The sequence below is a fragment of the Rhinoderma darwinii genome, chromosome 1 (genome assembly GCF_050947455.1).
Source record: "Rhinoderma darwinii isolate aRhiDar2 chromosome 1, aRhiDar2.hap1, whole genome shotgun sequence".
Taxonomy (NCBI): Eukaryota; Metazoa; Chordata; class Amphibia; order Anura; family Rhinodermatidae; genus Rhinoderma; species Rhinoderma darwinii.
Genome location: NC_134687.1, coordinates 447,417,078 through 447,444,402, shown reverse-complemented (window position 1 = coordinate 447,444,402; position 27,325 = coordinate 447,417,078). Strand labels below are relative to the sequence as shown.

The 27,325-nt window shown below is 41.8% G+C and overlaps 1 protein-coding gene across 1 annotated transcript in view; it reads right to left on the bottom strand.

The window, feature by feature from the left end:
• DRG1 (developmentally regulated GTP binding protein 1) overlaps positions 1–27,325 on the bottom strand; it is a 49,274-nt gene that overhangs the window by 5,102 nt on the left and 16,847 nt on the right. The window contains exons 3-7 of the mRNA XM_075831541.1: positions 26,888–27,063; positions 25,651–25,720; positions 6,734–6,903; positions 350–480; positions 72–239 (exon numbers count right to left, since the gene is read on the bottom strand). Coding sequence (XP_075687656.1) covers positions 72–239; positions 350–480; positions 6,734–6,903; positions 25,651–25,720; positions 26,888–27,063 — 715 coding nt within the window. The remainder of the gene's footprint in view (positions 1–71; positions 240–349; positions 481–6,733; positions 6,904–25,650; positions 25,721–26,887; positions 27,064–27,325) is intronic.

Below are 27,325 nucleotides of genomic sequence, written 5' to 3'. Positions count from 1 at the left end.
GTGGGGACCCTTCCTGCCATGTAAATGTACACTGTGATTTGGGAGGGGGTTAAAGCCTGTCTATCACTTACATTCGAACCAATCGTAGGTAATCCCACATTTTTTCTAAGAGATCGTCAAAGTTCCAGCGGTGATGGGCAGAGATGGGAACACAGTGTGGCACTTTATAAATAACATCTAATTCTTCTAATGAGATCTGGTCAATCTTATTAAGTACATAGATGCAAGGGATATAGACTCTGAAAGAAATCGATGAATAGGACAGAAAAAGATACAGGTAAAACAATATGTATATGTTATATTTATACAATGAAAAAAAAAATTCACAATCCACTTAAAGATTAAATACCTATTTCCTTCAACTACATCAATAAGGTCATCTGCTGTAGCATCACTGCGAAGGGTAATATCCGCATTGTGAATTTTGTACTCTGCCAGGATACTCTTCACGGTCTCCCCGTCCAACTCAGTCTGAGTGCACTGAAGGTGGAATAACAAAAAGTAATGATATCATATAGCAAGCAAGTTATTTGCTTTATATGCATTACTCCATTCGTTATGGTTCTATACTTACCATTAAGGAGCGATGAAGAAATGCAACTACCAAGGCTCCGTTCATGGATTTCCGTCTGAGCTTTCAGTCAGGGGAACCCATGAACTGAATCCAAACTGACACAAACGGAAACCATAGGTTTCCGTTTGCATCACCATTGATTTCAATGGTGACGGATCCGGTGCAAATGGTTTAAGTTTGTCACCGTTGTTTAAAGAGGCTCTGTCACCAGATTTTGCAACCCCTATCTGCTATTGCAGCAGATAGGCGCTGCAATGTAGATTACAGTACCGTTTTTATTTTTTTAAAAATGAGCATTTTTGGCCAAGTTATGACCATTTTTGTATTTATGCAAATGAGGCTTGCAAAAGTCCAAGTGGGCGTGTTTAAAGTAAAAGTCCAAGTGGGCATGTATTATGTGCGTACATCGGGGCGTTTTTACTACTTTTACTAGCTGGGCGTTCTGACGAGAAGTATCATCCACTTCTCTTCAGAACGCCCAGCTTCTGGCAGTGCAGACACACAGCGTGTTCTCGAGAGATCACGCTGTGACGTCACTCACTTCCTGCCCCAGGTCCTGCATCGTGTCGGCCACATCGGCACCAGAGGCTACAGTTGATTCTGCAGCAGCATCAGCGTTTGCAGGTAAGTCGATGTAGCTACTTACCTGCAAACGCTGATGCAGAATCAACTGTAGCCTCGGGTGCCGATGTGTCCTCGCTCGTCCGACACGATGCAGGACCTGTGAGTGACGTCACAGCGTGATCTCTCGAGAACACGCTGTGTCTGCACTGTCAGAAGCTGGGCGTTCTGAAGAGAAGTGGATGATACTTCTCGTCAGAACGCCCAGCTAGTAATAGTAAAAACGCCCCGATGTACGCACATAATACACGCCCACTTGGACTTTTACTGTAAACACGCCCACTTGGACTTTTGCAAGCCTCATTTGCATAAATACAAAAATGGTCATAACTTGGCCAAAAATGCTCGTTTTTAAAAAATAAAAACGTTACTGTAATCTACATTGCAGCGCCGATCTGCTGCAATAGCAGATAGGGGTTGCAAAATCTGGTGACAGAGCCTCTTTAAGGGTTCCGTCGTTTTGACTATATCAATACCGTAGTAGACTGCGCTATTCATTCCGTCAAAACTATGGAACCCGTAACCCCTTCCCGCAAAATCACTGTTCCTGTACGTGAAGGAGATGGGCCTAGCTCAGGAGCTGAGCCAGCGCCATAACCACCAAGTGCCAGCTGTATGTTACAGCTGGCACCCTAAGGTATTGGCCAGGACCGGAGCTAGCCTCCGATCCGGCCGATTAACCCCTCACATGCTGCGTTCAATAGAGATCGCAGAATGTGAGGAGTTTTTAGCCACCCTCACCCCAGCAACATGATCGCTGGGTTGCCGGTAGCTGCAAAGGCGATCGGAGGCCTAATACTTACCTCCCGGTCTGCCAGCAACGGAAGCCTACTATGCCCCGCTCATCGACAGGGCCTAAAAGGCTTTTACGGTACCATCGGCAAGATGGCGCCAGCTCAGCATCCGGCTCAGAAGCTGAGCCAGCGTCATCAGCAGTGGGTGTCCGATGTATGTTATAGCAGATACCCGCTGTATCGGCATGAACCGGAGCTAGCTCCGATTCCTGCCATTAACCCCTTCGATGCAGCGAGCCAATGCGATCGCTGCATCTTAGCGGTATGTAGCAAATCGGCAGCCTGCCATGCGATGGCAAGGTTAGCGACTGCTACTATGGCAACAAGAGGCCTAACAATGGCTTCCTGTCTGCCATTACGGAAGCCGATTAGGCCCCGTCCGGAGGCAGAGCCTGATCGGCTTGCTGTCAGTGAACAATTGACAGTTCCAATACAATGCACTACATAGGCAGTGCAATGTATTAGATCAAACAAACAGTTGGAGCTTCATGTCCCCTAGTGGGACTAAATAAAAGTGTAAAAAAGAAGTAAAAATAAAAGTTGTAAAAAACACAAAAGTTTCAAGTAATAACACAAAACACAATCGCCCTTTTTCCCTTATCAAGTCATTTATTATTGAAAAAAATAATAAAGCCATACATATTTGGTATCGCTGCGACCGTAACGATCTGAACTATAAAAATATTATGTTATTTATCCCGCACATTTAACATAGTAAAAAAAAAAAAAAAAAAGATGGTGGCAGTATGTTTTTGTCACTTTGTCTTCCAAAAATGTAAATAAAAAGTGATCAAAAAGGTGTATGTATCCAAAAATGGTACCTATGAAAACTAACTAGTCTCGCAAAAAAACAAGCCCTCATACAGTTCCATCGACAAAAAAATTAAAACGTTATGGCTCTCACAACTTGGTGACAGAAAAAATACATTGTCTTTACAAAAGTAATTTTATGGAAAGCATTTATGGGGAGGCATTTATCGGACTTGGAACTTCCACAGGCGGTGTCTCCCTTCACGCTAACCACATGGTACTTGTTGGAAGCTTCGAATGATACGCTGGGTCGTCTGCATTTACGAGTAAGCTAAAATTATTACAAGGATTGTTCATGATTTTCTTTTTCCCGGGAGGGGGGGGGGGGTTGGTTGAGGGAGGAGGATTTTTCTACTCCCCTTTTTTTTTTTTCTTGTCTCTTCATTTTACTATTTCATGGTTTTGGGACAATATAATGTGCAATTTCTTTGATTGTTGTATTATTTATTGATGTAATATTGTTTTTTGGACCTGTGTGCCCATATTTGTTGTATGGTTTGGTATAACTTGAAGAAAATAAAAATTTTTGTTAATTTTACTGTGCAAAAAGTTGTAAAACATAAAAAAGTGCCACAAATTAGGTATCGCCGGCATCGGACTGACCCGCAGAATAAAGTTAACATGCAATTTATGATGCGTGGTGAACACTGTATAAAAAGAACTTAGCAATTCTGCCATACTTTGTTTTTTTGTCGCCTGGCCTCCCAAAAAAAAATAAAAAAAATAAAAAAAAAAAGGATAACAAGTGATCAAAAAGTCACACGTACCCCAAAATGGTACCAATAAAAACTACAGCTCGTCCTGCAAAAAAAACAGCCTTCATACCACTACATCTATGAAAAAATAAAATTAGTTAAGGCTCCAATATGTCAAGAAAGAAAAAAATATGTGCAGGACTGTGCAGGACCAAGAGGGAACATTTCTTCTGTTTCAAGTGACGAATTATCAAGGCCCCTAAAATTAGGGAACCGGGGAGGGCCCAAACAGATCTGCTGGAGGGTGGCCATATTATACCAGGACAACGCTTCCCAGCAGAATTCCCCAAACTGCAAAGGTGCGGACCAAGCCCCCAGAAAGGAAATTTATCAGCGCGACACCGGACTGCGCAGAAAGGATTGCTTCACAGCGCAACACACATAGGTGGTATAATAATAGAGTAAAAAAAAACAAAAAAAACATATGACTATGCCCCTGATGTACTCTGCCCAGATTACATGTGCCCCCACATTATAAACGGAAACACCAGTAAAACTCCAAACAAAACTACCACCAAGCAAAATCTGCGCTCCAAAAGCCAAATGGCGCTACCTCCCTTCTGAACCCTACAAACAGCAGTTTAGTTCCACATATATGGCGTCGCCATACCCGGGAGAACCCTTTTAACAATTTTTGGGGTGTATATCTTCAGTGGCACAAGCTGGGCACCAAGTATTTGCCACTGAAATGGCATATCTAGGGAAAAATTTTAATTTTTACTTTACACCTACCGCAGCGCAATCATTCATGGAAAAGACCTGTGGGATGAAGATTCTCCCTACACACCTTAATAAATGCCTTGAGGGGTGCAGTTTCCAAAATGGGGTCACTTCTCAGGGGTTTCTTTTATTACTTCACATCAGAGCCCTGCAATTGTGAACCAATACTTTGGAAATTGCCAAATTAGGCCTCAATTTTGCATGGTACTTTTTCACTCCTGAGCTTGGTCGAATGTCCAGGGAAAAAAGATTAGGGTCACACGTAGGGCGTTTCTAAAACCGGGAAACACAGCATAATAAGAAAGCGGTCTTGTTATGGTGGCACAAGCTTTACCCCACATATTGGCATGTCTATGGAAAAAATCCCATTTTCACTCTGCAACGTAGAGTGCACACCAATTTCTGCCAATCACCTGCGGGGTTAATATGCTCACTACACCCCTAGGTGAATACCTTGATGGGTGTGGTTTCTAAAATGGTGTCACGTCTGGGGGGGGGGGGCTTTTGGATCCACTGTTTTGGTCGACATTGCGCCCAGAAACCAATCCAGCAAAATCTGTACACCAAAAGCAAATGGCGCTCCTTCCCTTCCGAGCCCTACGCTGTGCCCAAACAGCAGTATATGACCACATATGGGGTATTTCCGTACTAAAGAGAAGTTTCTTTACAAATGTAGGGGTTCTTTTATTCCTTTATTTGTTGAGAAAATGAAAAAGTTTGAGCTAAAGCTACGTCTTATTGGAAAAAAAAGGATTTTTTTTTTTATCTTCACTGCCCAATTTTAATAAAATCTATGAAACAGCTGTGGGGTCAAAATGCTCACTACACCCGTATATGGATTTTTCAAGGGGTGTAGTTTCCTAAATGGAGTGACGTTTTTGGCGTTTTCACGGTTTCGGTCCCTCACGGGCTTTGCAAATGAGACGTGGCCTCCGCAAACCATTACCGCTAAATTTGAGCTCCAAAAGCCAAATGGCGCTCTTTCCCTTCTAAGCCCTGCCGTGTGTCCAAACAGCCGTTTGTATTACTCGGGAGAAATTGCTTTACAAATGTTGCCCTGCTTTTTCTCCTTTAGTCCTTGTGGAAATTAGAAAAAATTAGCTAAACCTACATTTTCTTTGAATGAATGTAGATTTTCATTTCCACAGCCTACTGCCAACCATTTCTGCAAAAAACCTGCGGTGGTCAAAATGCTCACTATACCCCTAGATAATTTCCTCAAGGGGTGTAGTTTCCAAAATGGGGTAACTTTTTGGGGATTTCCACTGTTTTGACACCGCAAAAGAGCCCTTCAAACCTGACATGGTGCCTAAAATATTTTCTAATAAAAAGGAGGCCCCAAAATCCTCTAGGTGCTGCTTTGCTTCTGAGGCTGGTGATTCAGTCTATAAGCACGCTAGGGCCACAAATGGGATATTTCTAAAAACTGCAGAATCAGGGCAATAGATATTGAGTTGCATTTCTCTGGTAAAATCTTCTGTGTTACAAAAAAAATAGATTAAAATTGTAAATTTCACCGCTACTTTGCTTTAATTCCTGTGAAACGTCTAAAGGGTTAAGAAACTTTCTAAATGCTGTTTTGAAAACTTTGAGGGTGTAGTTTTTAAAATGGGGTGACTTATTATTGGGGGTTTCTAATATATAAGGCCCTAAAAAGTTACTTCACAACTTAACAGGCCCCTGTAAAAATAGCCTTTTGAAATTGTGAGAAATTGCTGCTAAAGTTCTAAGCCTTGCAACATCCTAGAAAAAAAAAAAATAAAAAAATACATTTTCAAAAAAACGATGCCAATCTAAAGTAGCTTTAATTAGCAGTTAATTAGGAACAATTTTGTGTGTTATAACTATCTGTCTTACAAGCGGATACATTTAAATTTAGAAAAATGCTAATTTTTGCAATTCTTCGCTAAATTTTGGTGTTTTTCACAATTAAATACTGAATGTATCGAGCAAATTTTGCCAGTAACAAAGTCCAATGTGCAACAAGAAAACAATCTCAGAATCGCTTGAATACATAAAAGCATTCCAGAGTTATTACCACATAAAGTGACACGTTAGATTTGAAAAAAATTGGCTGTGTCCTTAAGGGGTTAAACAACGGTGACAAACGGACACCACTTGCACCATTGAAATCAAATGGCGATGTAAACGGAAACCTACGTTTTCCGTTTGTATCAGTTTGGATTCCGTTCATGGGTTCCCCTGATGGAAAGATCCGGCGGAACCCATGAATGGAGCCCCAACGCAGATGTGAACGAAGCCTACGACTTACTGAAAAGGTGAGTGCCTGTACCCACCCTCCCTCAAGAGAAGCCATGAGAAATAATGACAGTCTGTACAATTGAGCACTTAGCAATTCACTTTAACCATAGGCTACACTACCTATTACGCATGACACTGTACTGTAATACTAGTGTTTTCTATAAGGTTTTATGTTATTTCAATGCTACAATACTCACCGTGTTAGTAAGATTAATGCCACCTTTGTCCTTTTTCTTGAATCCAATGTTTGGTGGTTTCTTGTTCAGCCGGATACCAAAGCCCTCCAGTTCATTTTCAATGATCTTTTTGTGTCCCAAAGGTTTCAATACATCCAAGATAATAAGAATTAAATTGCATGTGCGCGCCACTGTGGATGTAAAACATTACAAAAAGATGTAAAAAATTATATAAATACACACACACAGACAATTATTAGGCAAGTGAGTATTTTGAGCATATCATTTTTATGCATATTTTCCAACTCTGTTTGAGAGCCGCACTGAACATGGTGCTGGTGCGGTTGTTAGCCGTGTTGCGACCGTGTCTGGGCTGCTCCGTGTGGCCTTACCCTTAGGAGATCAAGGCTCTGTATCAAGGTGTGCAGAATTATTAGGCAGCTTGTTTTCCTCTGGTACAATGGTCCAAAAAAGAGATTTAACAATTTGAAAGACTTTTAAACGGACTCTGAAAAGTTAAAGAGGGATGCAGCACTCTTGAAATTGCTAAGATATTGGGGCGTGATCACAGAACAATCAAATGTTTTGTTGAAAATAGTCAATAGGGTCGCAAGAAGTGTTGAGAATTTTTTTTAAGAATAATTAACTGCCAAAGATTTGAGAAGAATTAAACGTGAAACGACCAGGAACCCATTATCCTCCAGTGCTGTCATATTCCAGAACTGCAACCTCCCTGGAGTGCCCAGAAGTACAAGATGTTCAGTGATCAGAGACATGGCCAAGGTAAGGAAGCCTTAAACCAGACCACCACTGAACAAGGTTTTTTCAAAGGTTTTATTGACCGATGAGATGAGAGACTCTTCACGGGCAAGATGGATGGGCCAGTGGCTGGATCAGTAATGGGCACAGAGTTCCACTTCAAGTCAGACGCCAGCAAGGTGGGAGGTGGATTACTGCTCCGGGCTGGTATTATTAAACATGGGCAAGTTGGACCTTTTCGTGTTGAAGATGGACTAAAAATTAACTCCCAAACCTACTGCCAGTTTTTAGAAGACGCTTTCATCAAGCAGTGGTACAGGTAAAAGTCTGAATCCTTCAAGAAAACCATGATTTTTGTGCAGGACAATGCTCCATCGAAGTACTCCACTACATGGCTGGCCAGTAAAAGGCCTTAACCCCTTCAGGACACAGCCTGTTTTGGCCTTCAGGACGCAGCCAATTTTTTCAAATCTGATATGTTTCACTTTATGTGGTAATAACTTCGGAATGCTTTTACCTATCCAAGCGATTCTGAGATTGTTTTCTCGTGAGACATTGGACTTTATGTTACTGGCAAAATTTGCCCGATACATTAAGTATTTAATTGTGAAAAACACCAAAATTTAGCGAAAAATTAGCATTTTTCTAAATTTATATGTATCTGCTTGTAAGACAGATGGTAATACCACACAAAATTGTTGCTAATTAACATCCCCCATATGTCTACTTTAGATTGGCATTGTTTTTTGAACATCCTTTTATTTTTCTATGACATCACAAGGCATAGAACTTTAGCAGCAATTTCTCACATTTTCAAGAAAATTTCAAAAGGCTATTTTTACAGGGGCCAGTTCAGTTGTGAAGCGGATTTTAGGGCCTTATATATTAGAAACCCTCGATAAGTCACCCCATTTTAAAAACTTCACCCCTCAAAGTATTCAAAACAGCATTTAGAAAGTTTCTTAACCCTTTAGATGTTTCACAGGAATTAAGGCAAAGTAGATGTGAAATTTTCAAATTTCTTTTTTTTTTTGCAGAAATTAATTTTTCATCTATTTTTTTTGTAACACAGAAAGATTTACCAGAGAAACGCAACTCAATATCTATTTCCCAGATTCTGCAGTTTTTAGAAATACCCCACGTGGCCCTAGTGCACTTATTGACTGCAGCACCAGCCTCAGAAGCAAAGGAGCACCTAGAGGATTTTGGGGCCTCCTTTTTTATTAGAAAATATTTTAGGCACCATGTCGGGTCTGAAAGGCTCTTGCGGCGCCAAAACAGTGGAAATCCCCCAAAAGTGACCCCATTTCGGAAACTATACCCCTTGAGGAAATTATCTAGGGGTATAGTGAGCATTTTGACCCCGCAGGTTTTTTGGAGAAATTATTGGAAGTAGGCCGTGAAAATGAAAATCTACATTCTTTCAAAGAAAATGTAGGTTTAGCTAATTTTTTCTAATTTCCACAGGGGCTAAAAGGAGAAAAAGCACCGCAACATTTGTAAAGCAATTTCTCCTGAGCAAAACAGTACCCCACATGTGGTGATAAACGGTTGTTTGGACACACGGCAGGGCTTAGAAGGGAAAGAGCGACATTTGGTTTTTGCAGCTCAAATTTAGCAGGAATGGTTTGCGGAGACCACGTCGCATTTGCAAAGCCCCTAAGGGACCAAAACAGTGAAAACACCAAAAAAGTGACTCCATTTAGGAAACTACACCCCTTGAAGAATCCATCTAGGGGTGTAGTGAGCATTTTGAACCCACAGGGGTTTCATAGATTTTATTAGAATTGGGCAGTGAAGATAAAAAAAAATACTTTTTTTCCAATAAGACGTAGCTTTAGCTCAAAATTTTTCATTTTCTCAACAAATAAAGGAATAAAAAAAAAACAACATTTGTAAAGGAACTTCTCTGGAGTACGGCAATACCCCATTTGTGGTCATAAACTGCTGTTTGGGCACACGGCAAGGATCTGAAGAGAAGGAGCGCCATTTGGCTTTTGGAGCACAGATTTTGCTGGATTGGTTTCTTGACACCATGTCACTATTGCAAAGCTCCTAAGGTGTCAGTACAGTGGAAACGCCACAAAAGTGATTCCATTCACAAAACTACACCCCTTGAGGAATTCATCTAGGGGTGTAGTGAGCATTTTGACCCCACAGGTGTTTCATAGATTTTATTAGAATTGGGCAGTGAAAATTAAAAAAAATCCTTTTTCTTCAATAAGACGTAGTTTTAGCTGAAAATGTTTCATTTTCTCAACAAATAAATGAAAAAAAGCACCACAACACTTGTAAAGCAACTTCTCCTGTGTACGGCAATACCACATATGTGGTCATAAACTGCTGTTTGGGCACACAGTAGGGCTCAGAAGGGAAGGAGCGCCATTTGGCTTTTGGAGTACAGATTTTGCTGGATTGGTTTCTGGGCGCTATGTCGCATTTGCAAAGTCCCTGTGGGACCAAAACAGTGGATCCCCCCCCAGAAGTGACCCCATTTTGGAAACTACACCCCCTCAAGGTATTCACTTTGGGGTGTAGTGAGCATATTAACACCACAGGTGATTGGCAGAAATTGGTGTGCACTCGATGTTGCAGAGTGAAAATGGGATTTTTTTCTATAGATATGCCAATATGTGGCGCCCAGCTTGTGCCACTGGAGACACACACCCCAAAAATTGTTAAAAGGGTTCCCCCGGGTATGGCGATGCCAAATATGTGGAAGTAAACTGCTGTTTTGGCACACTGTAGGGTTCAGAAGGGAGGTAGCGCCATTTGGCTTTTGGAGTGTGGGTTTTGCTTGTAGTAGTCTTGTATTGAGTCTTACTGGTGTTTCCGTTTATAATGTGGGGGTACATGTAAGCCGGGCGGAGTATATAAGGGGCATAGTCAGGTGGTATAATGGGGTAAACAAAAACAATAAAATGATCCATAGATGTGTGTTACGCTGTGACACAATCCTTTCTGCACAGGCCGGTGTCGCACTGATAAACTGTGTCCTTTCTTATCCCCCTTTTGGTCCACACTCCGCACCTTTGCAGTTTGAGGAATTTTGCTGAGAAGTGTTGTCCTGGTATAATACGGGCACCCTCGCTTTCAGCAGATATGTTTGTGCCCTCCCCTTCCTGGTTCCCTAATTTTAGGGGCCTTGATAATTCGCCACATGAAACAGAAGAAATGTTTCCCTCGGGCGGGCACAACTGCATATTTTTATTTCCTGGCTTATTGGAGCCTTAACTAATTTTATTTTTTCATAGACGTAGTGGTATGACGGCTGTTTTTTTTGCGGGACGAGCTGTAGTTATTATTGGTACCATTTTGGGGTACATGCGACTTTTTGATCACGTTATCCTTTTTTTTTTGGGAGGCAAGGTGACCAAAAAACAGCAATTCTGACATTTTTTTAATTCTTTTTATACAGCGTTCACCACGCGTTATAAATTACACGTTACCTTTATTCTGCAGGTCAGTCCGATTCCGGTGATACCTAATTTATAGAACTTTTTTATGTTTTACAACTTTTTGCACAATAAAATAACCTTTGGAAAGAGAATGGATTTTTTCTGTCGCCATGTTGTGAGAGCCATAACGGTTTTAATTTTTTCGTTGATGGAGCTGTATGAGGGCTTATTTTTAGCGAGACGAGTTATAGTTTTTATAGGTATCATTTTGGGTACATGCGACTTTTTGATCACTTTTTATTTCAATTTTTGGAAGACAAAGTGACCAAAAAATAGCAATTATGTCAGTATTTTTTAGTTTTTTTTACGGCGTTCACTTTGCGGAATAAATAACATAATATTTTTATAGTTACGGTCGCAGCGATACCAAATATGTATGGCTTTATTATTTTTTTCAATAATAAATGACTTGATAAAGGAAAAAGGGCGATTGTGTTTTGTGTTATTATTTGAAACTTTTATTGTATTTTTAGAACTTTTATTTTTACTTTTTTTACACTTTTCTTTAGTCCCACTATGGGACTTGAAGGTCCAACTGTTTGTTTGATGTTCTAATACATTGCACTACCCATGTAGTGCAATGTATTAGAACTGTCAGTTGTTCACTGACAGCAAGCCGATCAGGCTCCGCCTCCGGGCGGGGCCTAATCGGCTAACGTAATGGCAGATAGGAAGCCTTTGTTAGGCTTCCATTTGCCATAGCAATCGCCCCCCCCCCCCCCGCAACAATCGGCCCCCGCAATCACGTAGCGGGGTGCCGATGTTGCTATAAGAACTTAAATGCGGCGGTCACTATTGACTGCCGCAATTAAGGGGTTAATCGGTTCGGATCACCGCTGTGATCCGACCCGATGTTTTCCCCCAGTACTAAGGCTGCTAGTAGCAGCCTGTACTGGGAGATGCCGGGCTGCGGGGAGCGCCTGTGTGCTCTGTTAGGAGCACACGTGGATTAACGGGCTGCAGGCACAACGACCAGCTTTGCAACCCGTTAATCTACGTTGGGTGGTCGTGAAGGGGTTAAAGAGACTCTGTCACCACATTATAAGTGCCCTATCTCCTACATAAGGAGATGGGTGCTATAATGTAGGTGACAGCAGTGCTTTTTTTTAAATAAAACAATCTGTTTTCACCACTTTATTAGCGATTTTAGATTTATGCTAATGAGTTGCTTAATGCCCAACTGGGCGTATTTTTACTTTAGACCAAGTGGGCATTGTACATAGGAGTGTATGACGCTGACCAATCAGCATCATGCACTTCACTCCATTCATTTACACAGCGTATAGGTTTCCTGTTAGATCGCTATGTGCTGTCTTATACTAAGGCCTCATGCACACGACCGTAAAAACGTCCGTTATTACGGGTCGTAATTACGACCCGTAATAACGGGCTCATAGACTTCTATTGGCAACGGGTGCCTTCCCGTTTTCTCACGGGAAGGTGCCTGTGCCGTTGAAAAAAATAGAACATGTCCTATTTCAGGCCGTAATAATGGCACGGACAGTCCATAGAAGTCTATGGAGCTCTCGTAATGACGGGTGGCTACATGTGTGCACCCGTCATTACGGCAGCGTTGCTAAGCGATGTCAGTAAATAGTCACTGTCCAGGGAGCTGAAAGAGTTAACTGATCGGCAGTAACTCTTTCAGCACCCTAGACAGTGACTACCGATCAGTATAAACCTGTAAAAAATAAAAATAAAAGACGTTCATACTTACCGAGAACTTCCCGCTTCCTCCAGTCCGGTCTCCCGCCCGTTGCCTTGGTGACGCGTCCCTCTCGACATCCGGCCCGACGTCCTGGATGACGTTTCAGGCCATGTGACCGCTGCAGCCAATCACAGGTCAATCACAGGCTGCAGCGGTCACATGGACTGCCGCGTCATCCAGGGATGTCGGGCTGGATGTGAAGAGAGGGACGCGTCACCAAGACAACGGCCGGGTAAGTAGGAATTTCTTTAACTTTTATTACAGAAAGGGCTGTCCCTTCTCTCTATCCTGCACTGATAGAGAGAAGGGGCTGCCGATTAGTGCAGTGCTATTTTGCCGCCAAAAACGTGCCCGTAAATACGGGTGGAATACGGGTGACACCGGACCCATATTTATGGGCACGGGTTCGTAAATACTGGTGCAAAACGGGTCGAATACGTGTGACACCGGACCCGTATTTGCGGGTGGGAAAAAATACGGTCGTGTGCATGAGGCCTAACACATTCATTAACAATACTGAAGTGTTTAGACCGTGAATAGACATTCCACGGGATGTCTATTCACAATCTCTGCACTTCGTTCCTGTTTCTATGGTAGTTACAGCCGAGGAAGCGTGATCTCGTTGTAACCTGTCATTTACCGCGTAATCTCGCAAGATTACGCGTCCTCTGCTGTAACTACCACAGAGTAACGAAGTGCAGGGATTGTGAATAGGACATTCCGTGGAATGTCTAAACACTTCAGTATTGTTAATGTGTAAGTATAAGACAGCACACAAGGATCTAACAGGATCCCTATGCGCGGTGTAAATGAATGGAGAGAAGTGCATGATGCCGATTGGTCAGCGTCATACACCTCTGTACAACGCCCACTTGGTCTAGTGAAAATACGCCCACTTGGGCATTAAGCAAAATTAAGCTAATAAAGTGGTAAAAATAGATCGTTTTTTTAAAATAAAAAGCATTACTGTCATCTACATTACAGCGCTGATCTCCTTATCTAGGAGATAGGGCACTTATAATGTGGTGACAGAGCCTCTTTAAAGATGAAATAATGACATGGCCCCCTTCCTCACCTGATCTAAACCCTATTGAGGACTTGTGGGCCCTTAAACGGAAGATTTACACTGAAGGAAAACAATACACCTCTCTGAACAGTGTGTGGGAGGCTGTGGCTGCTGCTGCACAAAAGTTGATCGTCAACAGATTAACTCCTTAACGCCGAAGGACGGATATATCCGTCCTCAGCAGCTGCTAGTTCGCGCAGGAGGACGGATATATCCGTCCTGTGATGGCGCGGGTACTGTCACTGTACCAACGCGATAAGCAGCAGGAGCACGGCTGTTATACACAGCCTGGCTCCTGCTGCAACTGCCGGAATCGAAGCGCGCTCCGATTCCGGCAGTTTAACCCATTAAATGCCGCTGTCAATAGTGACAGCGGCATTTAAAGTGTTTGACAGAGGGAGGGAGCTCCCTCTGTCCCCCCATCGGCACCCCCGCAAAGAAATCGCAGGTCGCCGTCGGGTTTCCATGACAGCCGGGGGTCTAACAAAGACCCCCAGGTCTGTCTTCAGCATCTGCCTGTTAGGCGATGCCAGAGGCATGACCCAATAGGTTGCCTGTCAGTTTTACACTGACAGGCAATAATGCTTTGGTATACGAAGTATACCAAAGCATTATATATGCGATCAACAGATCGCATAGTGAAGTCCCCTGGTGGGACTTAAAAAAAAAAAAAGTCAATCAGTTAAATAAAGTTTATGAAAAATAAATTTAAAAAAAATTACAGTCAAAGTCAAATAAAACTACTTTTTTGGCCCAAAAAGTGGTTTTATTTAGTAAAACTGTCAAAACAAAATCACACATACACATATATGGTATCCCCGCGATCGTAACAACTTGACCAATAAAATGAACACATTAATTAAACCGCCGGATGAATGGCGTCCAAAGAAAACGCAAAAAAACAACGGCAAAATTCTCTTTTCTCCCATTCCCCCCATAAAAAATAAAATAAAAGTTAATCTATAAGTCCTATGTACCCCAAAATAGTACTAATGAAAACGACACATTGTCCCGCAAAAATCAAGCCCACATACGGCCACATCGACGGAAAAATAAAAAAATTACGGCTTTTGGAATGCGGCAATGCAAAAACAAGTAATTTTTTTCTAAAAGGCTTTTTATTGTGCAAACGTAGGAAAAACATATAAAACCTTTACATATTTGGTATCCCCGTAATCGTGCCGACCCATAGAATAAAGTTAACATGTTATTTACGCTGCATAGTAAACGGTGTAAATTTAGAACGTGAAAATAAATGCTGGAATAGCTGCTTATCATTAACGTGCAAAATGGCCTGGTCATTAAGGGGTTAAGAAACTGACAGACTCCATGAATGGAAGGCTTATGACTGTTAGGCCTGATTTACACGAGTGTGTGCGTTTTGCGCACGCAAAAAACGCCGTGTTTTGCGTGCGCAAAAGGCACTAAACAGCTGCGTGTGTCATCAGTGTATGATGCGCGGCTGCGTTATTTTCGCGCAGCCGCCATTATGACACTCCGTTTGGATGTTTGCAAACAGAAGAGCACGTGGTGCTTTTCTGTTTACATTCAGTTTGACAGCTGTTGCGCGAATCACGCAGTTCGCACGGAAGTGCTTCTGTGCAGCATGCGTGGTTTTCATGCACCCATTGACTTCAATGGGTGCGTGATGTGCGAACAGCGCACAAAGATAGGACATGTCGTGAGTTCTACGCAACGCACTCGCGCTGCGCAAAATTCACGCACTGTCTGCACTGCCCCATAGACTAATATAGGCGAGTACAACACGCGTGAAAAGCACGCGCGTATATTATGCTCGTGTAAATGATGCCTTAGAGTATGTTCACATGGCTTATTTTCGGCCATTTTTCGGGCGGTAAACTGCCAAAAACGGCCTAAAAATCGGAAGCAGAACGCCTCCAAACATGTGCCCATTGATTTCAAACGGGAAAAACGGCGTTCTGTTCCGATGGGAGGTATTTTACGGGGCCGTTTTGATAAACGGCCGCGAAAAAGAAGTGCAGGTCACTTCTTGGGACAATTTTGGAGCCGTTTTTCATAGACTATTGAAAACCGCTCCAAAAACGGCCGTAAAAAACGCTGCGAAAAACAGCTCCGTATTTTCAGACGTTTTTGACTCAGCGTGTGAACATACCCTTACTGAAAAGGATAGCGAAATTTGTTGCGGATTTAGAATGGTCAGAAATGTTTGTTTATTATTCTCTATTAAGCCCCTTAATGACCAGCCTATTTTGGACCTTAATGACCAAGCTATTTTTTTAAGTTTTTCAATCGTCGCATTCCAAGAGCTATAACCTTCTTATTTTTGCGTCGACATAGCTGTATAAGGTCTTGTTTTTTGCGGGACAAGTTGTACTTTTTAATAGCACCATTTTGGGGGACATATTATTTATTGATTAACTTTTATTAACTTTTTTTGGGGGGGGGGGGGGGAATAGAAAAAAACCTGAAATTTCGCCACTCTTTTTTGCGTCCTAAATCTACGCCGTTTACCGTGTGGTATAAATAACACAATAACTTTATTCAGCGGGTTGTTACGATTGCAACGATACCAAATTTGTATCGTTTTTGTATGTTTTACTACTATTACACAGTAAAAACGCTTTTTTTTCTAAATTATTTGTTTTTGTGCCTCCATATTTGAAGAGCCGTAACGTTTTTATTTTTTCGCCGATGTGGTTGTATGAGGGCTTTTATTTTGCGGGACGACTTTTAGTTTTTATTGGTACCATTTTGGAGTAGATGCGACTTTTTGATCACTTTTTATCACATTTTTTTAAAGTCAGTATTCACAGAAAACAGCAATTTTTCCATCGTTTTTTATTAATTTTTTTACGGCGTTCACCGTGCGGGTTAAATAATGTAATAGATTTATAGACGGGGTCGTTACGGACGCGGCGATACCAAATATGTGTAACTTTTTAACTTTATTTTGTTTTTTTAATAGTAAAGCATTTTGTAAGGGGAAAAGCTGGGTTTTTCATTTTTTTTCACATTTTTTTTTAAATTAACTTTATTAAACTGTTTTTTCACTTTTTTACTAGTCCCACTAGGGGACTTTAATATGCGATTCTCCGATCGCATTTATAATACACTGCAATACTTTTGTATTACAGTGTATTACTGCCTGTCCGTTTAACACGGACAGGCATCTGCTAGGTCATGCCTGCGGCATGATCTAGCAGGCATTCACTCCAGGCAGACCTGGGGGCCTTTATTAGACCCCCGGCTGCCATTGGAGACACAGACACTCGGCGATCGTATCGCCGGGAGAGAGAGGGAGCTCCCTCCCTCTCTCCAAAACCACTCAGATGCTGTGCTCGCTATTGAGCACCGCATCTGAGGGGTTAAACGTGTGAGATCGATACTAATATCGATCTCACACGGCAGAGCAGGGACGCTCCCAGCTCTCAGCTGCCTCTAGCAGCTGAGAGCAGGGAGATTTAACAGCTCCCTGCTCTGTTTACTTATTCCGATGCCGCAACGTAAAAAGTCTATGGCATCGGAATAAGGCCCGTTAGTGACCGACGTAGAAACACGATGGGCCGGTCACTAACGGGTTAATGACCGCCTATACGTGTTTTGACAGCAGGCATTAAGGGTACTTTTCACGGCGGCGCTTTGGCAGAAGATAGGGCCCCCGGGAGGAACTTAAACTCTGTGTACTCCGCCTCGGAGCACAGACCGAGGACCGTTTTGCCCGGTCATGTGATCACAATTAGTCAACGAATAACTGCGATCGCTGTAAAAACAGCGGCAGTTAGCTCTCGCTCTTCTCTCACAGAATATATTCTGTGAGGACAGAAATGGTCAAAATAACGGCCAGCACCCCCCTATTAGACCCCCCGATCACAACCCCCCGCCCGACCCCCCCCCCGTACCTCATCATCAAGATGGCGTGACTGACTGTCACGTCACAATGACAGATCACATTACACTACGTAGGTAGTGTAATGTGTTCTAGCAGTGATCAGATAATAAATGTTTTAAAGAAGTGTAAAAATAAAAGTTATAAGTTACATAAACAAAAAATGCTTTATTTTTTCTTATAATAAAAAAAAGTATTTTATTATAGGAAAAGAATGAACACGTTAAAAAAATTACACATATCTGGTATCACCGCGTTCGTAACGACCCAAACTATAAAAAAAACAATATTATTTTTCCCCCACGATGAACATCGCAAAAAAGTAAAAAAACCATGCTAGAGCCACTATTTTTTTGGTCACCACCCCTCTCAAAATATACAATAAAAAGTGATCAAAAAGTCGCATGCACCCCAAAATAGTACTAATAAAAACTACAGATTGTCCCGCAATAAATAAGCCCTCTCAAAGATCAGGTGAAGAAAAAAGTTCTGGCTCTCAGAATATGGCGACGCAAAATGTGCAGTGTTCCAAAAGCTGTTAAGATTGGGGATCATTTATCAGTGCGACACTGGGGCCATATATCTGCGGATTATTTATTTAACCCATTATTATACCCTCTTATTATGCCCTGATGTTCTCCGCACAGATTACATATGCCCCCAAATTATAAACTGAAATGCAAACAGTACTACCAAGCTAAATCTGCGCTCCAAAAGACAAATGCTGCTCCCTCCCTTCTGAGCCCTACAGCGTGCCCAAACAGCAGATTACGTCCACAGATATGGCTTTGCCATACCCGGGAGAACCCGGTTAATATTTTAGGAGGTATTTTTCTTCAGTGGCACAAACTGGGCATAACATATAGTGCACTAAAATAGCATATCAGTGGAAAATTGTAATTTTCACTCTGCACCATCCTCTGCGCATTAACCCCTTCGCGCACCACGACTTAATAGCACGTCATGGTGCGGGGGTGATGTATGGAGCGGACTCACGTGCTGAGCCCGCTCCATACGCTGCGGGTGTCAGCTGTGTATTACAGCTGACACCCGGGACTAACGGACAGGAACAGCGATCGCGCTGTTACAGGAGCCTGTAAAAATGACAATATACGACTAATAAAATGTGTAAAAACAAAAGTAAATTATTATTAGTGAAAACATTTTTTATAAATATTTAACCCCTTCCCTCTTTGGCCATTTTTGACCATCAGGACAGCGCCTCATTTTTCAAATCTGACAGGTTTCACTTTGTGGCAATAACTTCAGAACGCTTTTACCTATCCAAGCGATTCTGAGATTGTTTTCTCGTTACACATTGGACTTTGTTACTGGCAAAATTTGTTCCATACATTCAGTATTTAATTGTGAACACCACCAAAATTTTGCAAAAAAAATTGCAAAAATTTGTATTTTTCTAAAATTTTAATGTATCTGCTTGGAAGACGGAGTAAAACCACACAAAATTGTTGCGAATTAACATCCCCCATATGTCTACTTTAGATTGGCATCGTTTTTTGAACATCCTTTTATTTTTCTAGGATAGAACTTTAGCAGCAATTTCTCACATTTTCAAGAAAATTTCAAAAGGCTATTTTTACAGGGGCCAGTTCAGTTGTGAAGTGAATTTTAGGGCCTTATATATTAGAAACGCTTGATAAGTCACCCCATTTTAAAAACTCCACCCCTCAAAGTATTCAAAACAGCATTAAGAAAGTTTCTTAACCCTTTAGACGTTTCACAGGAATTAAAGCAATGTAGAGGTGACATTTTCAAATTTTTTGCAGAAATTCATATTTAATATATTTCTTTTGTAACACAGAAGGTTTTACCAGGGAAATGCAACTCAATATTTCCCAGATTCTGCAGTTTTTAGAAATATCCCACGTGGCCCTAGTGTGCGAATACACTGAAGCACCGGCCTCAGAAGCAAAGGAGCACCTTTTTATTAGAAAATATTTTAGGCACCATGTCGGGTTTGAAGGGCTCCTGCGGTGCCAAAACAGTGGAAGTCCCCCAAAAGTGCACCCCTTTTTGGAAACTACACGCCTTGAGGAAACTATCTAGGGGTATATTGAGCATTTTGACACCGCAGGCTTTTTGCAGAAATTATTGAAAGTAGGCCGTGAAAATGAAAATCTACGTTCTTTCAAAGAAAATGTAGGTTTAGCGATTTTTTTCTAATTTCCACAAGGACTAAAGGAGAAAAAGCAACGTTTGTAAAGCAATTTCTCCTGAGTAAAACGTTACCCCACATATGGTCATAAACGGCTGTTTGGAAACACGGCAAGGCTCAGAAGGGAAAGAGCGCCATTTGGCTTTTGGAGCTCAAATTTAGCAGGAATGGTTTGCGGAGGCCATGTCACATTTGCAATGCCCCTGAGGGACCAAAACAGTGAAAACGCCCAAAAAGTTACTCCATTTAGGAAACTACACCCCTTGAAGTATCCACCTAGAGGTGTAGTGAGCATTTTGACCCCACAGGTGTTTCATAGATTTTATTAGAATTGGGCAGTGAAAATAAAAAAAAATCCTTTCTTCAGTAAGATGTATATTTAGCTAAAAAAAAATCATTTTCTCAATAAATAAAGGAAAAGAAGAACCCCCAACACGTGTAAAGCAATTTCTCCCAAGTACGGGAATACCCCATATGTGGTCATAAACTGCTGTTTGGACACAGAATAGGGCTCAGAAGGGAAGGAGCGCCATTTGCTTTTAGAGTACAGATTTTGCTGCATTCGGTTTCTGGGCGCTAATTCGCATTAGCAAAGTGGGACCAAAACAGTGGATCTCCCCCAGAAGTGACCCCATTTTGGAAACACCACCCCTCAAGGTATTCACCTACGGGTGTAGTGAGCATATTAACCCCGCCGGTGTTTGGCAGAAATTGGTGTGCACTGGATGTTGCAGAGAGTGAAAATGGGATTTTTTTTCCATAGATATGCCAATATGTGGTGCCCAGCTTGTGCCACCATAACAAGACAGCCCTCTAATTATGCTGTGTTTCCCGGTTTTAGAAACACCCTACATATGGCCCTAATCTTTTGCCTGGACATTCCACAGGGCTCAGCAGTGAAGAGTACCATGCGAAGTTGAGGCCTAATTTGGCAACTTACACAGTATTGGTTCACAATTGCAGAGGCTCTGATGTGAAATAATAAAAAAGAAACCCCTGAAAAAGTGACCCGATTTTGGAAACTGCACCCCTCAAGGCATTTATTAAAGGGGTGTAGTGAGCATTTTCACCCCACGTCTTTTCCATAAAGGATTGCGCTGCGGATTGTGCAAAGTAAAAATTTTTATTTTTCCCTAGATGTGACATTTCAGTGTCAAATATGTCGTGCCCAGCTTGTGCCACTGGGGACACACACACCAAAAATGGTTAAAAGGGTTCTCCAGAGTATGGCGATGCCATATATGTGGAAGTAAACAGCTGTTTGGGAACGCTGTAGAGCTCAGAAGGGTAGGAGCGCCATTTAGCTTTTGGAGCGTGAATTTTGCTTGGTAGTAGATTTGTTTGGAGTTTTACTGGCGTTTCTGTTTATAATGTGGGGCATATGTGGGCTGGGCAGAGTACATTAGGGGCATAGTACGGTGGTATAATAATAAGGTAAAAAAAATATAATAATAATAATCCATAGATACTTGTTACGCTGTGACAATCCTTTCTGCACAGGTCGGTGTCGCACTGATAAAGGTCCTTCCTTATCCTCCTTTTGGTTGTTTGGGCACGCTGTAGGGCTCAGAAGGGAGGGAGCAGCATTTGTCTTTTGGAGCGCAGATTTAGCTTGGTAGTACTGTTTGCATTTCAGTTTATAATTTGGGGGCATATGTAATCTGTGCGGAGAACATCAGGGCATAATAAGAGGGTATAATAATGGGTTAAATAAATAATCCGCAGATATATGGCCCCAGTGTCGCACTGATAAATGATCCCCAATCTTAACAGCTTTTGGAACACTGCACATTTTGCGTCGCCATATTCTGAGAGCCAGAACTTTTTTCTTCACCTGATCTTTGAGAGGGCTTATTTATTGCGGGACAATCTGTAGTTTTTATTAGTACTATTTTGGGGTGCATGCGACTTTTTGATCACTTTTTATTGTATATTTTGAGAGGGGTGGTGACCAAAAAAATAGTGGCTCTAGCATGGTTTTTTTACTTTTTTGCGATGTTCATCGTGGGGGAAAAATAATATTGTTTTTTTTATAGTTTGGGTCGTTACGAACGCGGTGATACCAGATATGTGTACTTTTTTTAACGTGTTCATTCTTTTCCTATAATAAAATACTTTTTTTTATTATAAGAAAAAATAAAGCATTTTTTGTTTATGTAACTTATAACTTTTATTTTTACACTTCTTTAAAACATTTATTATCTGATCACTGCTAGAACACATTACACTACCTACGTAGTGTAATGTGATCTGTCATTGTGACGTGACAGTCAGTCACGCCATCTTGATGATGAGGTACGGGGGGGGGGGAGGGGCGGTCGGGCGGGGGGTTGTGATCGGGGGGTCTAATAGGGGGGTGCTGGCCGTTATTTTGACCATTTCTGTCCTCACAGAATATATTCTGTGAGAGAAGAGCGAGAGCTAACTGCCGCTGTTTTTACAGCGATCGCAGTTATTCGTTGACTAATTGTGATCACATGACCGGGCAAAACGGTCCTCGGTCTGTGCTCCGAGGCGGAGTACACAGAGTTTAAGTTCCTCCCGGGGGCCCTATCTTCTGCCAAAGCGCCGCCGTGAAAAGTACCCTTAATGCCTGCTGTCAAAACACGTATAGGCGGTCATTAACCCGTTAGTGACCGGCCCATCGTGTTTCTACGTCGGTCACTAACGGGCCTTATTCCGATGCCATAGACTTTTTACGTTGCGGCATCGGAATAAGTAAACAGAGCAGGGAGCTGTTAAATCTCCCTGCTCTCAGCTGCTAGAGGCAGCTGAGAGCTGGGAGCGTCCCTGCTCTGCCGTGTGAGATCGATATTAGTATCGATCTCACACGTTTAACCCCTCAGATGCGGTGCTCAATAGCGAGCACAGCATCTGAGTGGTTTTGGAGAGAGGGAGGGAGCTCCCTCTCTCTCCCGGCGATACGATCGCCGAGTGTCTGTGTCTCCAATGGCAGCCGGGGGTCTAATAAAGGCCCCCAGGTCTGCCTGGAGTGAATGCCTGCTAGATCATGCCGCAGGCATGACCTAGCAGATGCCTGTCCGTGTTAAACGGACAGGCAGTAATACACTGTAATACAAAAGTATTGCAGTGTATTATAAATGCGATCGGAGAATCGCATATTAAAGTCCCCTAGTGGGACTAGTAAAAAAGTGAAAAAACAGTTTAATAAAGTTAATTTGAGGGATGCAGTTTTCAAAATGGGGTGATTTATGGGGACTTTCTAATATATAAAGCCCTCAAAGCTACTTCAGAACTGAACTGGTCCATGAAAAAAATAGCCTTTTGAAATTTTCTCGAATATGAGAAATTGCTGCTAAAGTTCTAAGTCTTGTAACATCCTAGAAAAACAAAAGAATGTTCAAAAACGATGCAAACAAAGTAGACATATGGGGGATGTAAACTACCGTATACATCGGCGTACAAGATGACTTTTTACACCCTTAAAAAAAATTCAAAAGTGTGGGGTCGTCTTATATGCCGGATATTGTCTACATTAGGGATGCACGTTGCAGCCGCACAGCTCAGTATAGTAACACATGAATGTATGGGAGCGCGGCTGCGGCTGTGTAATTAAGCCACAGCCCCGCTCCTGAGTCATGATAAGTTCGCGGGGTCAGGATGATGCAATGCGGCCAGCGCTGCACTAATGAGCGGCGGCACTGGAGACAGAACATGGCGGGCGCGCTACAAAACACACCCATGTTCTGTCTTCAGTGCCTGAACTGCCGCTCATTAGTGCAGCGCCGGCCGCATCACCTCATGCTGACCGCGCGCGCACTTCCTGTCAGGAGCGGGGCAATGGCTGTATTACACAGCCGCAGCCCCGCTCTATAACGGCGGAGATCAGAGAAACAGCTCATCTCCGCCGTTATTCCCCTGAATGCTGCGATCACAGCTGACTGCAGCATTCAGGGGAAAGTGAGAAGGGGGGATGCCCCTGGATCGCGTCACAGGGAATTCCTGTGACGCGATCGAGGGCCATACCATATATGGGCAGACAGCCCAGGGTCTATTGACGGACCCCAGGGCTGTCTTACCATATTTCATGTTGTTAGGACATACCCAAGTATGTCCTAACAACTGCCTGTGTATTATCCGTCCACAGGTTAATGTACTGGCACATATCTGATATATGTCAGTACATTAAAGTTTCAAAATAAAGTAAAAACAAAGTATTGTTAAATTTTAAAAAAAATACACATTCACCTTTTTTTACAATAAACATTAAAATAAGTCTCAATACATAAAATATACACACATTCAGTAATGGCGCGGACAACAATGTTTTTGCATCATTTATGATGTGTACGCTGTAAAAAAATGAAATAAACACGGCTTTCATTCACTTATTAATGTGAGGCGCAAGGTGCGATGAATTTACCCTCCATGTTCCTCACATTAATAGTAATTAACCCCATCATGTACCTCGCACATTAACCCAATATGACTGAGAAACATGATGGGATTACTATTAATGTGAGGCGCGTTCAAAATTCATCACACGTCGCGCCTCACATCAGAAAACGGAAGAATTTTTTTTTTATTACTGTTGGCAAAAGTATCGAAATCGCAATACTAAACGAATTATCGGTATCGAAGTCCAAATTCTGGTATCGTGACATCCCTAATCTACATATTGTCTACACACAGGTTGTGTGTTACCTTGTGAGCCTGCAGTCCGGTACACAGGCTCCCGGGATGCACGGAATCCGCCACGGATCTGAGGGAAGCCGGTATTAGCCGCCAGGGAACATCTCTGTAAGATCCTCTGGCCCGCCCTTTCCTCTCATTCCCTGCCTCTCAGATCTCGCGCGATGAAGCAGCCCATCTGCGCATGCGCGAGTTCAGAGACAGAGTCCTGGGTCCTGCCGCCGATGGCCATAGTGAAGCGCTCCTGCACGAAATGGTGAGTATATCTTAAATTCTATATTTTAAGGGTAAAAGTTGGGGGTCGTCTTATACGCCCAGTCGTCTTATACGCCGACATATACGGTAGTAACTATTTTGTGTGGTATTACGATCTGTTTTACAAGCGGATACATTTAAATTTAGAAAAATGCTAATGTTTGCAAATTTTCTCCAAATCTTGGTGTTTTTTTTACAAATAAATATTGAATTTATCGACCAAATTTTTTCTTCACTAACAAAATACAACATGTCACGAGAAAATCTCAGAATCGCTTGGATAGGTAAAAGTATTCCGAAGTTATTACCACATAAAGTGACACGTCAGATTTGAAAAATCGGCTTCGTCCTGAAGGTCAAAACAGGCTCAGTCCTGAAGGGGTTAAGGCCCTGTTCACAGAGTTTTTTGATGCGGAAACCACGTCGGAAAACGCACCAAAAAACGTCCGAAAACGCCTCCCATTGATTAAACTCCCGGCTCACGGGAAAAATATGCGACATGCCCATCTATGGCCGTTTACGTCTCTGACCTCTCATTCACATGAATGGAAGCCAGAGAAAGCGCTTTTTGCTGCGTTTTTGCCAGCAGCGCTCAATGGCCGGGGGCGAAAAACGGCGCAAACGGTGTGCAGGCAGATCAAAATCTGCCTCAAAATTCCAGATAAAATTTTGAGGCAGAATTTTCTAACAGATAACAATAAACAAGTGAGAGGGTAAAAATTTCCTTCTTAATTTAATAATAATTCTGCACGCTAATAGTTGCCCAATAATTATGCACACATAGATATTCTCCTAAGAAAGCCAAAACCTTACTTGTACTTCCTTAAATATTCAGGCTTGAGGTTTACTAATCTGGATTGACCAACAGCACTGTAGTAGTTCAATAATCAAATTAATCCTCAAAAATACAACTTGCCTAATAATTGGGTGCGTGCGTATACATATCATTAATTATGCATATTACTACAATGAGAATCATGAAAGACTAAACTCGCCTGCAATGACTTGGCGCCCTCTGCCTTTTCCATCTTTAGCTCCCTCAATGATTCCAGGAAGGTCAAGCAGCTGGTAAATAGATATATTATTGTTAGAAAAAGGGGAAAGATTAAAAAAAAAAACCAGTGGGGCAGATTTACTAGTACTGTCTAAGTTTTTAAAGTTAAACAAAATAGTCAGAAGATGCACCAAATTTATCAAAGTGGTGCATACTGTCTACATTTGGCGCATTTACCTAGACTATTTTCCTTTTACTACCTCTTGGTTGGCTTAGTTTACGCCAAAATTTTGCTGCACATGTCCAATTTTAAGCCATGACCCATTCTACTAGTTTACAAGGGGGCAGTGATAAGAGGTGTAAAGTGCTGTGCAAAATGTGTCTAAAACGGCATGTACGTCAGTATTCTGGCTCAATTTCGGCCAGAAATCTGGTCCATTTTGAATAATAAATCTGCCCCTGTTCGCCCTAGACATACAGGCAAATTCACTCAACTATAAAAAGACTGGTTAAATACTAAATCAAAGCAGATGATTTTTGAATAATGCATTTATTCTATCCATGTGTCATTTTGGTAGACAGTAAAGAAGAAAGTAAGTGTGTATGTCGCCCTGAAAAGGATACAAGCTAAGGTAGCGTGGATAGGAACCATCATAGCAAGAACCTAGCTACAGTACTATGTGAGAAAATATTTTTTTTTGTAAATCCTTTATTTTAGGGTTTTCCAACAAACAAAAAGGAAGGGTATAAAAATAAAAAAGGGAAGGGGGTAACAGATCATCTTCACAATGCGAAACATCTATTAATATAATAATGCATCTCAAACAATACAATCCGGTATAATAATGTTATATTGAGAAATCAATATGGTGTTGACCTTAAAAAAATGTGGCATTAAATCCCTTGAACCAATGTATGGAAAATCTTGAGTAGATGACTTGCCTCAGGAAGAAAATGTCATGGTTATATAAATGTGGGATCAAGCTGTAGTATTAGCTAATTAGGATAAATCTACAGATTTATAAAATTGTATCCAATTGTCCCATATATGTTGGAATTTGTCTAGGTCTTGGTTCAAAAGCCATTTATTTTTTCCGTACGATTGTATTATATTTATTTCTCTTAACCACTCAGTTATTGTAGGGGGATCAACCTCTTTCCGGTGTCTAGCTATTAAGGTCTTTGCTGCACTTATAAGATGTGGTAAAGCAGAGTTACGTATGTGAGAAAATATTTACCTGAATTTTGGCCCCTTTGTATCTCACAACTCCAGGTACTGTTGTCAAAGTAGTGAATTCATAAGCGGCCACTTCAGAATAAACACCAGCCAGATTGCTAAGGAGTGTTGACTTCCCCACAGATGGAAATCCCACAAATCCAATTCGAGCATCCCCAGTCTTTGCAACATCGAAGCCTACAACAGAAAATCTACAATCAAACCAAATGTGCTACATACGTACACAAGCTGCTAGTTTCTAAGGCTTCATTCACACAATCGAGCTTCATGTCCCTATAAACTCCAAAAAGCTGTTTCCATCTGCATAATTGCTTTGTCGGTATTTAAATATGGAGGTTTTCATTTTATCTATCAATATTGTATACAGCCTCTTTATATTATCCATATTTGTATCTCCAATTTGGGGTAAAACGAACGAAAATACAGATGAAAAAACTAT